This window comes from Apostichopus japonicus, chromosome 12 (assembly GCF_037975245.1).
Source record: "Apostichopus japonicus isolate 1M-3 chromosome 12, ASM3797524v1, whole genome shotgun sequence".
NCBI classification, from domain to species: Eukaryota; Metazoa; Echinodermata; class Holothuroidea; order Aspidochirotida; family Stichopodidae; genus Apostichopus; species Apostichopus japonicus.
The window spans coordinates 6750533-6767102 of record NC_092572.1 but is presented as its reverse complement, the minus strand read 5'-3'; the positions used below and the strand labels follow the sequence as shown (position 1 = coordinate 6767102).

The window sequence follows — 16570 nt, the reverse complement described above, 5'->3', positions numbered from 1 at the left end:
TACACCACAGCCCACTGGTGGTCCTCATATATTCCCTTTTTTCGTTAGAATGCGGGACTTAATCTAAAAAAAAAAAAAACGTGTAATACCTCAGTAAAAAATTTGGTTACAAACGTCATACTTGTTATTAACATGGTTATTAACCATTTAAATATATTTAATGACATATTCTGTTGTTGAGTAAATTATCACGAGGGGCAGGGTCTAAAGAAACAAATCTTGGGCAAATTTTTTACCTGACACATTTTTGATACGCTATTTTTTTTTTGATGGCATTATTGTAATTAACCGTACAATTCCTTCAAAACTGTATGTAATGACTTGACATTGTTTTCATTGAATTTTTTGCAGTGTCAATTTCATTTTGCTAACTCAGTTTTTCAGTGGATCGCATCCAAATTATATAGTGTTTGTCCTTGCCAACTTCGGTATAAACAGGCTGAAACATGATATAACTCTTACACACCTATATGAAACAACATCAGTCAACAATCGATCCCGCCTCTCCTAAAACCAACCAGCAATCTATTTAGAATAGGGAAAAAATACTTTAGAAAAAGAAACAACACTCATTCTGTGCCAATTTATTTTATTTTATTTTATATACAAAACTGTTACAATATTTGAGTCACACTTGCATGTTGTCGATCTACAGACTGGATCGTTCTAATTATATTTGTTATGCAACGATAATGGCATTTAAATTTCATTCCCTGTATCAAATTTTCCACCTGATGAGATTTCTATATATATAAATAATGCATGAAGTACCTGTTGGTTCTAGTTTCTTCCAAGGGAAGATTATTCCTCATAAATGCAAATAATGATACATAGGAAACTGTATTTGCATTAAGGCAAAAATCTATACAAAGCATCTGTAGTGCACTCGATACACACTGACAACACAGTTACTACTGTACTAGCTTTTTGTACCAAAGTAAAAACTGGATCGTACTATAAATCGGTAGCATGTGCTTTAAGGATCACAGTAAGACATGAGGATATTTGTAATTCCAACAAATGGAATTTCTAAAGTGGACTTCTGCAGCGACCTGTTCTACTGCGCAGTAAGCGCTTACCTGGCAATGACAATGTTGTTGTTCGTATGTTGGTACCAAGGGTGCCATGTATTTTGCATCCCCTTTCCCACTTCTATATAGCAATGTCTCTATGAAAGGCCCATTTACTATAATATGAGTTCTTTTTTATTTCTCTTGAAGCACATTGTTAGATGAACTTTATTTGCACAAATAGGCTTCTTTTGCTGAAAATGAAATATGGCCTGGGGAACAGCGAAATCGTTACAAAGTACATTTTCACCAATGAAAAATGCATTGTTTTATTCAGTTATTGTTTTACACGAGGGTTTTTTTAAACAAAAACTACACTGTACAGTAAGAATTAAAGAAGGTACATATTCCCTTGCACGGATACTCAGCACATTTCCAAGTCCTAACAAGTACCAGTTAGTCTTTCTGGGTTTCCTTCTCTTGCAGGTTCACCATGCATAGGCTAGGGTATCTATCGGAGAGTTGTGATTCTCATGGATAATTGTAGGACGGTAACACCATCGTTTACCAAGGTTTTATTAACTGCTTCGTGGTTATGAAATCAATCTCTAAATCTTAAATTTCAAATTCCAAACTGATATGTTCAAGTGAATGGCCCAGCAAGCTATGACAGTGAATTTTTTAACGTCATCGGGTTTTTGATCATTTCCCGTTGCAATCACTTGTATCGTCGTGAATCATTGCCAGCATAACTTTCAACTAATAAGAAAACTGAGAAATAAATGATTGTCGGTTTCTTTGTGACAAAAAGAGACCCTTTAATTATTCCCAAAAATATATTCTTCTGTGTTGCTATGTATTTGACTGGAAATAAATCTCTTACTTCGCTAATTATATTGTCACAAATATAAAAGATATTCCTGAACCTTACAAAATACTTGGCAATTTATTTATTCAAAAGTAACAATTAAATTGATCGTCAACGCTGTTTCATGTTTCGAGTTAGACAACATATGCGCATACACCTACGTAATGCAGAATCATTGAGGAAAATAATATTGACAATGTTAATGAAAGTTTACCTCTTTTGTCAACTTCAAAAACACCATATTAAGCAGGTTGTGCATTACTAAAGAATTGTAAAGGTAATAATCATGGTAATCATGACCAGGGTAGATCAGACTGTTTGTTCTATAAATACTATTCGTCATATTGATCCCTTCATGTTTTCATCATCTAAACATTGCTATGTAAGTGTTTGCCACATTACTCTGTTATCACGACTATTAGGTTAATACCGTGCTTACTATCCATGAAAAGATACTGTTCATTGGTAGATAAAAGAAGCATACTTAAAGATAAAAAACAAACATATTCTTGACGATGGTATTTCAGAAACACTTCATCTTTTGTCGTTTATCATGTGAGATATAAAATATATCATATGTTAATTAACTTTCTTTTCTGCTCATTATATAGGCGACGAAAAAAAACAAGAAAGGTTATTAAAATCTTGTGTGCGATACGATTAGCTCTAAAATGTCATCCAAGTGACACAATTCACTTTTGCTGCAGTAAAATATAAAGAGGGTCATTTCTGCCATTTCCTTCTCTTCGCATAAACGACAGAAATATTAAAGAAATAATGTTCTGTTAATATTTTAGTAAATATATTTGCTGGTAAAAATTAATTCAAAATGAAAACCGCGTTTTGAATTTACTTAAAAGTTTAAGCGCTTATTGAAGCTGATGCACAATGATAGCAATAAACATAAACTGTCTAACTGTAGAGAATGTTTATGATGCTTTTATGAATATAATATAACATGATTGCTCCTGAAAACAATTGGAAATTAGCTAATGATTAACTTTAATGTGAGAATTGTTCACTAAAACGTCGATAAAAAAATACTTAAGTCTTGTTCCTACAGCAAAAAACCATCTTAAGGTATCTCCAGCAAAAACTGAAAATGGTAGAACAACACGAACTTATCCTATCAATTCGTTGTCGAAAAAAAAACTCACTAGGAAATAGATGTCCCATGTAGCTTGAATTTATGAATCAATACAGTCTTACTTACTTAATATAAGATATGTTATAATATATATAGAAGTCTTATTAGATCAGTTTTCTTGCAAATGTTTTAGTTTTATTTCCCTCAACGGTTATGTCTAGCTTCATAAGATGATGCATATTTTATTTCCATAAATTTTTATGATTATTATAAACTCTTGAAACATTTGAGGGTGATTTTAACATTGGATTCTAATTTATTAACAGCTCATAGGTTTGCAAAATGTGATGTGAAAATTTTAAACATTCTCTTCGAAAATTCAGTGACTTCATCAAGTATACTGACAGAAAAACTCGAATATACCCCTGATAGTACTTTATTTTGATTGCTTGACGTTTTGAGCATTATTTAAGTACATTGGTTAGATTGAAAGGAGGCCCAACAGTACCCTTAACCTCATATATAGCTTTATATTAGCAGGTTAACATTGTTAATGTTCCTCAATTATTTGTTTAAAAATACAAACTTCTCTTTTTTCGTGACAATTTCCGAAATAACGTTACATCTTGCACTCAGTGTAATCATCATCTTCCGGATATTTGTTCAAGATAAAATATCTTGGATCTTCATCATCAGCAGCGTCGCAGCTAAATGACTAGAAAACAATATGAAAACCAAGGGAAAGAATAATCTTCGGTAAATGTTTACCATTTGGTTGTAATATAAATTTGAGTAGCAAACACCCACACATTTTTTCCATCAGGCGAAGGTAGGAATAGAACCCCGGATCTTGTGTCACAGACCGAAGTCCGTACCACTCGACCACAGTGATTCTACTGGTGTGCGAATGCGTATAAACTGGTTTTGTATAACTGTACATGAGGGCGTTTTACCCAAGTTTTATGATTGTACAAAGTGCACCCCTGGTGCTTTTCGATCTGAAAATTTACACAGAGTTATCACTTTGCTTAGGCAAGCCAAGCCTTAAATAAGAAATAAATAAATGTAGAGCAAGTGGCATGACACATATATTAAACTAATAAAAACCAACACACCAGAAAGTTCTACTTCACGACCGGTTTCGATCTCTCGTGAGTCATCAGGCGAAAGTAAAATTCGAACCCCTGATCTTGTGTCACAAACCGAGGTCCGTACCACACAACCACGGTGATTCTACTGGTGTGTGAAAGCGTATAAACCGGCTTTATATTACATTTAATGAGTGCGTATCACCCGGTCGTGAAGTAGATTTTTTTCTGGTTGGTGTGTAAATTAAGTTGTTTTATGTAAACGAATTTATCGGTACTGTTATTATATAAACTGTATATTACTTCAAAGTAGTCATCATAAAATTAAGTTTCCTTTAATTTTCACTAAAAATATTTCTCTCATGCATATGTTAGCAAATGATTGAATTGTGTGTTGACATATGTAAAATATATTAATGGGACCAGCCAAATATCTTCAATATTTTAAGAATCATGAAATTATCTTATTCGCTAGTATAATAACCAGGAATTCAATACTTTTGGATTATGATTTTATTTATATCAAACATACTTTTCTCATGTCGTTCAATAACCCTTGTAGGGTCATCTGAAGACTCGCGAAAGATGGTCGTTTGTCTATTGTTTGACTCCACATCGATAGCATAGCACCAAATCTAAAGAACGAGAACAAGTTAAACTGAAATACATTATAAATACTCCTGAACATACAAGTTGATATAATTCGCCATATAGGTTTTGCTGATAGTCTGATATATGTACTTCTCTAACCAGAGTTACTTATTATTCTAAAAGCAAGAGTATGTTAGAGCTTTACACGATTTGTAGGCCTTCTTGTTATAGTTTCATGATAAACAGATAAATGATGCATAAGTTAATTTTCACATAATGGTTTTAAATGGAGGGCAAATCACCTTCCCTTTAAAACACAGTTTTAGTACGATTTATAATATCCTTTTATCGCATAACAAGAAAAGATACTTGCATTCCTCCTGCACACGCCATTGGTTGTTCCAAGTATTCCTTCCGTCTCAGTTTGTTTTCGATCTCATCACAAGTTAGACCCCCATATGGAGTTTCCCCTAAGAATATTAATTGATTTTACTTTTTGTTCAACCTTCGAATGAAATTGCATTCTTATTTTTTTTAAACCAATTATGAATCAACTATTCACCAACTTCAAATGAAGGTTAAATTCCTCTTCTTATCATTATGTTATCAAAAAGAACATTGCATTTTCCTCTGAATTAATCTTACGTGATTTCGTAAGCTTTCATATTCCACAAACTATAGTATAATATCATGTCATATCACATCAAATAATATAATATTATTCTATTTTACATTCTGTATTATTATTATATATATATATATATATTATTATATGAACACAACAGAGTTTCCCCTAAGTTCCAGTTTGTGATAAACAGTAACATCTTTTAGCAAAGTAAGTTTTTCACACACCTAAAGTGAAGATTTCCCACAAGACAACGCCAAAACTCCAAACGTCTGACTTCTCCAAATAACTTCCAATAAAGACTGTCTCAGGAGCAAGCCATGCTATTGGTGGAATTGTCTAAGCAGCAAGAAACAAAATAAGTTGTTTGTAAAAATAAAAAATAAATATTGTGTCACATACCACGTGATTATACACAAGGCCCTACATATGACTGTGTTGTCATAACTAAATGAGATTTGCCTTTTCATCGTGATAGCACTATCATTAAATTAATAGGATGAAATTAATACCTTATTTTGATCACCAATTAGTACCATTGCCTACAATTGCCTACAAGTTGTTTATATGCATACGGCCGTAAGTTCATTTTCTCTAAAATACATTCTCTTTATAGATGTTGTATCTGGTAATAAGCATGATAAGTTTAAGGCCAATGTGACATGTCGCTGGTTAGCAATGTGGAGTACCTTTGTTAGTATCTGGCTTATAACATCTGTGGCTAAGTCTGCAGGCCAGAAATCGTACAATTTACATCTTCCTGTAGAACTGAGAAGAGCTTTCCTTGCTGATAACACCGGATGGCGATACTGTCAGTGCGTAAGTAGAGAGGAATATACATAATTGAAAGAAAAGATACTAGCACTGATAGCAAAGAATCCTTCCTGGTTCAACGCTTGCGGAGATTTTCGACCGAGAACACCCGTTAAATGTAACATATGAGTTGTTGTTCACTTTCAAATCACATCGCTTCTGACTTACTACTAAAAATACTAGTTAACAGTCTGTAGCCAGCTTAACAACTTGAAAAAGAAAACATACACTTTGAACGTTAGTATCATGAAACACTTTTGACAAAACTTGTTTGAAATGCACCCGGGTGCATTTCAAACGTGCTCTTTTCCAAAGGTGGCCATGGTCGTGTGAAGAGAGGTTAGGGCCCTAACCTCTCTTCACACGACCATGGCCACCTTTGGAAAAGAGCACGATTAAAATTTGAAGCTAGATAAGTAATGATAGCAGGGTTACATCAGCTGCATCATTTTGCATATGAAAATATAAAAATAAACTATTTCTAACTTTTTGGGATCATTTTCAGTATTTTCTATAAAAAATATAACATGTTATTACATCTGTTCATTTTAAACAAATCAAGTGGAACAAAGAAACATACACAGTTAATGCAATACTGTACTCTTACATTGTGCTTGGCAAGAAAATACATTCCTTCGCAAACATCAGCTGCAAATGTGGTTAACTGTAAGTTTTTCTTGTAGTTCGGAATACCTTCCTTATATGAACCACCGGACATCAAAAAATCCTTTAATGTTCCCGTTTCGATGTATTCTTGGTAAATGAAATAAGGCACTGGAAAAGAATGTCACATAGGTGATGATGTTCATTGTGTTTTGACATATGAACTATTTGTGCCGGATGAGAACTATGAGACCATATCTTACGACATAACAATTATCAAATTCAAAATTTAACTAAGTTCCAAGTTCCAAGTCCCATTCATGTACAGGTGTGTAGTACATATCAAGGACAACTCAAAAAGATCTATCGAGTAATGTAAACAGGTAGGAGAACTTACCGTCATCATGGGCAACCCCCAGAACTTCAACGATGTTCTCTTGTTTTTGCAAAGTGATGACAGAGTTTGCCAAAGCTCGAAAGTTCATTAGTTCTTTCATACGAGCATTTTCTGTACGAAAAAGGAGGTAGCCTATTTGTCTTAGTATTAAACAGTATTTAAGTGTATCGAACATGCAATGTGTAAACTACACACTTATCTCGGTAACGATATGTTGAGTCCCTATTTTGAAAGTGTTACATTATATGTAGGTAGAGAGGTGAGTAGTTTAAATATTCTACTCTGACGATATATTGTTTATAATTAGAGATTAGTGCCATTTGCATATTCTTTGACGTAGGATACATATGTAGATTATTATTTCTTTATTTGGTAGAAACTTTTCATCACTGATATCCTCACTTATCTCATTAACGTAACTTTAACCTTAAAATGAATATTCTCATCAATTTGTATATGAAGTATCAACATTAAATCGCACTATAAATTGCAGTTACTGTTGCTGGAGTTAAGCCTTGTAGAGAAAAGTCACAGTTTGTGCGTTACCTGAAACAGATTTAGCAATGACTTTGGTAACCTTTGATGAGCAGTCTCCAGACAAGACGGTTGCTACCCAGTACGTCATTGTGCCTTCACGAGAAAGCTGGAAACTTAACTTTACATCGTCGGCACTCAAAAATTTTCGTTCGTTCTTATGGTTTTGATTTTCTTCCTCGTGTCTATTTTGTCCTGTATTACAAATAGTGTTACTATTTATTGTAATCTCTATGGGTGTGTATTACTTACTGTTCATGAAATACTAAAGCCTTTAAAGTAAAGTATCACCTTCTTTGTGTGTCCACAACATTACTTTTATTTAAAGGAAAGTACCCTGTTATTCAATATGTCAAAACAACGGTCCATTCAAGGAGGTTTGACCATTAATTGGTGTTCATGTTACAAATAATACAATGTCAAGTGATGAATATTGGAATCAAAATATGTCTTTTTCACCGGAGTTCTTGACCCTTAGTTTCTCCTCTTTATTTTGTAAACATTAATGTTTTTGTTTGTTTGAGATAACGCATTGACTCCAAGTATAATTGAACTTCATTAGACAGTACCTAAATTGGTCACAGGGCATATAGTGCATCTTTTTACTTAAACAACACTCATGAAAGTGCCCAATGTCACAACCGTACAAGGGAATACTATTGCAGTACTTACCAATATTTAAAGGCTCTGCATGGTTCGATTGAATTGAAGGCAATTCTCTTAAATTCATTGCAACGTGTGTAAAGCGGTTGTATAGGGAGGTCGCTGTGCTTCTGAAAAACAAATAATATTAAAAATCACTTGAATATTTGGTTTAAAAGAAAGTTATAAAGATATATAAATACATTAAACTTGAATTTAAGCTCTAAATGAAAAAAAAAACACCGAATGTATAGGTTGAAATAGGTACAGCCGTAACGTATAACGCTAACATTAAATTGTATAATATTCAAATTAATTTTATTATTTAACTGATTAAATTAAGATAAAATTAAAGGAAATATTGGTTTTTACTTGTCTAGTTCATTGTCATACAATCTTGAATTAAATTATTAAACCTAAAGATATACAAGAAACGAACGCATATTTCGTTCGAACGGGAATCACGGCAAACTTACACGAATGGTAAAGTTGTTTTATGCGCTGAAATGAACAATCATTAAAACAATTTTATAAACTTTCTGATTTTTCCAATGATTCTTATCAACCTTAAATTGAAATAATTGGTACATTCCTATTCTTCATTTTCAAATAATACAGGAATATGAACATTATATCTACATTACTCATTGTACCAAATATTGTTACATTTTAATACCATTTCACCTTTGACCCATGGTCTTCGTATATTTTTTCTTGCCCGATGTTTTGTCAGACTATGAATTAAACAACATCGTTAATGTGTCCCTTAGTACAGTGTCATAGAAGACAATTCGTATTAAATTTGATTTATTTGGTTGTAGTTTTTTATTAAAAAAAAACCTAGGTTATTTAATGTTTTCAAAGGTAAGAACGAAAGAATGTGAAAATAAACAAATTATGTAAAATTACGCTGGACGTGAGACAAATTTATTTTACATTTGCTTGAAACTACATTTACTTACAACAAAGTTTCTTCCAAATGATTAACAGACATCCTGTTATGACAATGCCGCCAGTCAGAATGATAACAAAATACGTAAGCAGATTGTCACTGGGTCCTTTAGAAAAAGCATACTTTGTGATTAACTACATTTGTAATTTAAAATTCAATCCAATGTTACACAATTAAGCAATATTACATGTATATTGTCGAAAATCATAACAAATTATTAACGTAATTTAAGATACTATAATATTTATACTTATAATACGCCAATGCGCTTACTTTACAAAAGTACTGTAAATACTATATATATATATATATATATATATATGTATATATATATATATATATGTATATATATATATATATATATATATATATATATATATATATATATATATATATATATTGTATATTGTATATATTGTGTATCAACATTTTGACAATGTTGAATAAAGTGAAAGCATAACCTCATTCTGCATAGATAACACGATTACTTCAATATACACATAACATAAAAAGTTATGAGGAAACTGGGTTAACGACAAATATTATATTTCAGTATTGAGAATGTGTTAGCGCAAACGAAGTATTAGTAATCTTTTGCTTGCTTTTTATTAATCAATTTATCAGAAACATTTTTATTAGCGTTATTATCAACGAAAGTTGTTCAAAAGACTCTATGAGTAAATTGCATGACATTAATTATGGTACGCTTGCTAAAACAGGTAAAGTGTTAGTAGTTTCTTGAATATATCAATAGTCTGAACGTTTTGATACGGTTTGGAAGACTGTCCCACTTTTTGGGACCGAAACAAGAAAAAGAACGACCAGCAAAAGTCACACTGTGAGTTTTGGATTAAGTGAAACTTGATAAAGATGTACGGGATCTAAGCTGTCTGCGTGAAGGTTGTAGCAAAAGTTAGACCGGGATAAGTTGGCGACTGCTGATGCTGTGAACTTTTAGAACAAGCATTTTGGATTTGATCAGTTATTTTGCCATAGAACACCTGACAATCATGGCTCGTACAATAAATATTGTTCATGTCCTGTAACACATGTTACGAACACAAAGTAGGAATTACTGATGCACGGTTGTGGTACATGAACAGTAGTTGCTGTACCAACCGATGAGTGCGAGTTCGTTAATACGCGATTCTAAAATGATATCGTATCTTGCCGCTTTGTGCTATAAGTAGGCCTATAGATATACGCGAACATGCCTTGCTTCGTTCTCGGCATGACGAATTGGCGTAATTTAAAGAGAGGGGTGAGCTGGAATCAACCGGTTCCGTACCTCCTTTACTTCAAACACATAGAGCTAGTGCAGTAACTACTGGTGTAACTTTTACGCATGTTACTACTGTTCATGTCCAACAACCGTTCATCAGTAACTACCGTTTGTGTTCCTAACACGGTAAACGTGTTACAGGTGGCAGCAGTAGTTACTGTACTAGCTATGGGCATCAGCTGGATAGGTGCGTTGAAAATGTTGAACTCTGGTGATTAGTGATTTGTTTATACCAATCAATAGGCTGTTATAATAGTCCAAACTGAAGGTGACTAGAGTGTGTACAGCTATAGCTTGGCTACCTCATTACTGAGCATATTGCGTGCTCGGCTAGTGTAGGTGAGATGGTGGTTTGTAGATGTGATGAAAAACGCGAACTGAGCACTCATTGTCAAACCAGAATCGAACATAACCCCACAGTTTCTCACTGGGTTTATTTGGACAGGTAAATTCACACCAGCAACAGTCACTGAGGTAAGATTGAAATTAGCTAGTTGGGCTCTAAAATCACACACCGCAACGTCAGTTTTATGCTGTGTGCTAATGCATCTTACAACGATAACAATGTATATATATATATAAATATAAATATATATATATATATATGTATATATATATATATATATATATAAATATATATATATATATATATATATATATTTATATATATATATATATATATATATATATATATTTATATATATATATATATATATATATATATATATATATATATATATACGTAAGCTTTGGAGCTAGTATAGATCTTACACGGAGATGATATGGATGGAAGTAGTCAATAAAAACTGTGTCAGTTATCGTATACATTGTTTTAAGATGTAAAAATAATGAACAAGGGGACCTGTATAATATATTTTGCAAGTAATTATATCATGTCGAAATAGTTACGCTGTTCCATTAAGTAAGGAGGATATATATATTTACACTTGTCGTCCGAATTGAGATGGAGCCAAAAGCAAAAGGGAAATAGTTTTATTGAAAGTAATGGCTGACAATAAGTTAAATGACGTCAGTTTTCAAACAAATTATTCCAAATGAAAGAAACATGATCATTAACAATTATACCTTTTGTAAGTGTTTGGTTTGATTGATTTAACTTAAAGGAGATAAAGTAAAATATTAAAAGTAAAAAAGTAATATATTAAACATCAATGCGATGTTGGCATTAAGAATTTCATACACATCATTTTTACCAAAATGCCTGTACAGAACCAATAAGAAAATGCGCCAACGTTTATGATATGTAATACAGCCGACTATATGCAACGAGCCTTATAAACGTTCTGATATGGTAACTTGACCATACATTTAATTCTTCTACAACTCAATTAGCAAGCGACATTTCTTCATTAAATGCTTTCTTGATTTTTTTTGCATTTTGTTTGCTTTCTTTGTAATATATATGTAATTATACATATCAGTATTTAGTAGAGAAATAACCAAACCTACATTAAATCCCTTACATATAAAACAAAATGTTTTCGTTACCAAGTACAAAAATTTTAACACTTTTGGTCCAGTTTCTGTCCCCATAAAGTCCAGCAGTGCAAATAACATCTTCGTTCCGCGTTGCCGTGTAGTTGATTGTTGAACGTGTGGTGAACAATTCTCGACTCGTATTGTTCAACTTTTCATGCATATCACTAAATAGAGAACCTTCACTAGGACAGGTTTTTCCGTCACAATTCCAAGATATATTTGCTTTTGGCATAGAGTTTTCAACATAACACGTGATATTCACGTTTGTTCCATTTGCAAGAGGGACAATCGCATTGGTTTCACGGCCGTTGATTTGCAACTTCATTGTAGGTGGTACTGTTAGGAAGAAATACAGTATCGTTGCTTTTCCCCATTTTTTTGCATGTTTTGTCCTAACATATGTTGTAAATAGAACATTAATCTCGTTACACCACTGACTCAATAGCTCAACATGGACTATTAAATTACAGCATCGTTGGACAAGTCTATTTAACATGAACAGTTAAACAAACAATATTCATATATTAATATATATATATATATATATATATATATATATATATATATATATATATATATATATATATATATATATATATATATATAATATATATATATATATATATATATATATATATATATATATATATATATATATATATATATATATATATATATATATATATATATATATATATATATGATTCTTAAGTACATTGAGATAATAAATTGTTTTAATTTCGTCCTGATTTAAATTGATAAAAAAGCTTGTATAACGTACAGAGCTACTTGTGGTCATATACGGTGGCTATGTACATTGCAATACGTTAATGATTAGTTTAGCAATTAACTATCATGCTTCATGTGTATTAATTATTTGCGCTGCAAACTGGAATGTTGTTTCTTTTCATTAAAGTATATAATTATTTGAAGATATCAATAAAATGACATGTTTTCACATAAAACACATAAACGTTTTACAAATATTGTTAAAGAACTTTTCCCCTGACATTTTGCTCAATATGCTTAAAGCAGTACCTTCTTTTCCGTCGGCCAGGCACTCCACAAAACAATACGCGTAAAAAAAGTACCTTTATGGTGGCGGTAATAACATTTCTTATGTAAGGTAATGGCATAGATGCTTAATACTTTTTGACGTATAAGAATGTTTTATTGTTATTCCAATTTAATAGATTTGGATTAATAGAATTTTAACTAGATTTGGCAGCAACTTTTTTTTGTATAAGTTAATGAACAGAAATTGTCATCATATAATGCATATCTTTATTAGACAGATTTATATTGCTTGGAGTGAAATGACTGTATTTACTTCACAGAACTATTTCAGATGTTATGATGTAAGAAAACACTTTAAAATGATAAACATGAATTAAAGAGGACAAAAGAAACAAAACAGTAATAATTTTTGATAAAAAATGATTGACATTCTTTAAAGTATCAGCTTCGTTTACACACATTCAACTTCAAGTTCAAACTACCTCAGCTAAAGAAAATCTTAATTATTTAGTTTTCGACGAGGTATTCTGGCTTGAAACTCATTGTGTTCTTACTTTATGGTTTACATTACACTAAAGCAAAGGTTCGTAAAAAAATGCAAATTGTACCAAATACAGGGACCTAACCAGAGAAGAGGGTGAGTTAACAGTGGGAGCAACTCCTCCCCCATTTCAGTGTCTAAAGATTGTTAAAAACTGTTTTTTTGTTGTTGCATGGTATTTGTCAGTGATCTCTTGATATTGAATACTCGACAGCTCCGTTAACTCGATTATAATCGTAGTAACATCCAGGCCTACTGATTCAGCTTCTTAGTTTGGCAGATGCAATTAGCTTAATTTAAACTTTAGCCTATTACAAGCCTGCAATTGGCCACTGCGAAATAAAATGCATACAGCCTACCTAACCGCACTCGATGGAGTGTCACGAATCGTATGCACAACGATGTCGACAACGTGCGTTCTCATCCTTTCTATGTTTCGTCCTAGGTTGTTGCACGAACAACATGTTATGAAGCTAAGCTAGCAATCGTACGTGATACCCGCTTCGTATAAATAATTATTACACTGGTAATACACTGCATTTACAATATTTGTTTTTAAGGCCACTGAACATCTGGTTGTCTTTCAAAATATGAAAGTTTATATTGTCCATCAGCTAAGTTCGTCAAATATATTAAATTCGAGACATTGGACAATAAACAATAATCATCCTACTGGAAAAACATGTATAAGAGCACTATGTTTGTCTTTCTGATATAATATGTAAAAGAACATGTAAAAGAATACTTCAAACCGGGAACAAAATCTGCTGATAATATGATATCATATGATAATGATGAAATTGGCAAACATTGCACCAGATCCTATTTAAAGACCTTCAATTGTTCAAAAATTTCTCAAAATGGGAGGGCCCCTTAGACCCCTTTCCGAATATCACCCAACATTTCCTTCCCTTGCAATATTCCTAGCTACGTCGCTGACCAAATATCTAACTGTATTGGCAGTCATATCAACTATTTTTCTCGAAACCCATCAGGAAATTTTAATGTTTAATCGCCTTATGTAGTATGAATATTAATTGAACAGGGACCATCATAGCATTATTTGTGTTTCATATTGATTATATTTGTAACATTTCTAGCTATTCACTACCGTTCTTGGAGAAACGCTGTTTTTTCTTCCTCAAAATATGGATTGTTTTCCCTTTTGGGCATTTTTTTAAAATAATAAATTGATAGCAAACCTCTAATTTGTGCCTGAAAAATGACAGTTTTTTTTCAAATATGGAATAACGAAAATAAGCTTTTGTATTACACTTCTTGACTGTTCAATGAGAGCTGTAAGATATAGGATATTCCATTTTTTAAAATATTTTCAACTAAAATAGGTTGTATCCGGCCATGTGTGAAAGGTAATGTGTCATTATACTTACATATTAACTTAATCCTCTCGTGAGTAGAAGAATTCAGTTCGTTTTCTATTGTACACTCAAGTAACTTGTTGTGAAATCCTATTACTGCAATAAATGACACATTACTGCAGGAGAGATTTCCGCCAAAATTGTCTCTGAATGTCGTAGCCAACAAAATGCCAATAGACCATAAATATTTCACTGGCTCCGTGGTATAAGTAAATGTCACACAGCATTGTGCTGAAAATGTCTCGTTCTCCATAACAGATCTGATGGGGGCTAATATCGGTCCATCTGAGAACATAAACAATCAGTTCAGAAAGGTAAGCCGATGAAGGAATAACGAAATCTTTAAAAGATTTTCTCATGGCTTAGGTTGATTGCTTAAAAATGTTGCTAACATTTTCTGCATCTTTAGGTCAAAACACAATCTTATACCATTTCTTATCACAATTATATTATTTTGAAATGGTGTTTTGACGGTGTCAAATATTTTTATCTTCAATATACTTTCACATATAATTTATCAGCGAAATATTCCTTAAACACTTGAAAATGATAAATAATCTTACATACCTTGTACGTTAATATCCCAATACTGGAACACCGGTTTACCGACGAAAATGGGAACAGCTTTACAGTGATATCTCCCCGCGTCTTCAACACGAACATTCTGTATTCTTAAAAACGCAGTGTCTTCTTGCTCATTTATTGTATAGATACATCCATCTTTACTAAAAAAAAGAGATGTTGCTGGCTCGTGTCTAAATAAATGATTCACGTTTTTATACCATATTACATAATATTTACGGTCAGGGAAATCAAACGAACATGTTATTTCCGTAGAGAATCCAACTTCAGCCAATCTTGTCTGCATTTGAAGCGTATTTTGTTTGTCTATAAAAAGAAGAAATATTTGATCTTGAAATGCGTTCACAACGAAAATATCTAACCCAAATATGTTTGTTGCATTACCATTTTCCATAAAGGAGAAAGAAATATAAATAATTTATATTTACCTGACATTGCCTGTTGTAGTCCTGATAATATAATATACAGAAACATCCATGGGATGATTAGTTTTCTAAGTATCAACATTTTAGCTTTGCTTTTTGCGTAGTTTCGTTCCGCTCTTACACCTCGTCATGTATTGCATCACTCCTTTGAATTTACATGATTATTACTCAACGGATTACTCCATACTGTTGCAACAAAGTGACCTTCGCATATCACTACTTCAAACATTTGATCGAAAAGCTTTACCGAACAGTCATTTCTACGCACGCGCAGTTGGATGAGTACATGACATTGCCGTCTAGCACAAAGGCGATATCGAAAATAAAGGCGTTGGCAGTTTTATTAAGCCTCTCGTTTTCGATTCGTCAATTTCAAATAAAAATGTACGGATGATTTACAGTTATCATTATGACTGAATAAATTATTTTTCAAGCGTCAAATCATTTAAGCATGAATAGTGTACCAGGAATACATGCGTTAGTCTGAATATTGTAAATCACAGTCAAACAGGGCTATTGGGAATCAACTTCAGATGTTGCTCATACTTTTGAAAAAATTACACCAATCTAACACTGTGACATAAAGTTTGGAAGTGGATATTCTACTTCGGAATAAAGGAGGTTTATATGCAAT

At 32.4% G+C, this 16570-nt stretch overlaps 2 protein-coding genes across 2 annotated transcripts in view; one reads left to right on the top strand and one right to left on the bottom strand.

Moving 5' to 3' along the window:
* LOC139976869 (AMP deaminase 2-like) overlaps window positions 1-16570 on the top strand; it is a 107399-nt gene that overhangs the window by 54340 nt on the left and 36489 nt on the right. The window lies entirely within an intron of this gene.
* Window positions 1080-16260, bottom strand: LOC139976868 (uncharacterized). Its single transcript, XM_071985730.1, has 15 exons — window positions 15940-16260; window positions 15497-15817; window positions 14942-15214; window positions 12002-12328; window positions 9221-9316; window positions 8735-8759; window positions 8289-8389; window positions 7629-7811; window positions 7083-7193; window positions 6690-6856; window positions 5959-6078; window positions 5497-5608; window positions 5018-5114; window positions 4586-4688; window positions 1080-3680 (listed from the first exon to the last, which is right to left on the bottom strand). Exons 1-15 carry the CDS (start codon window positions 16016-16018, stop codon window positions 3585-3587), a joined length of 2211 nt encoding a protein of 736 aa, XP_071841831.1. The 5' UTR covers window positions 16019-16260; the 3' UTR covers window positions 1080-3584.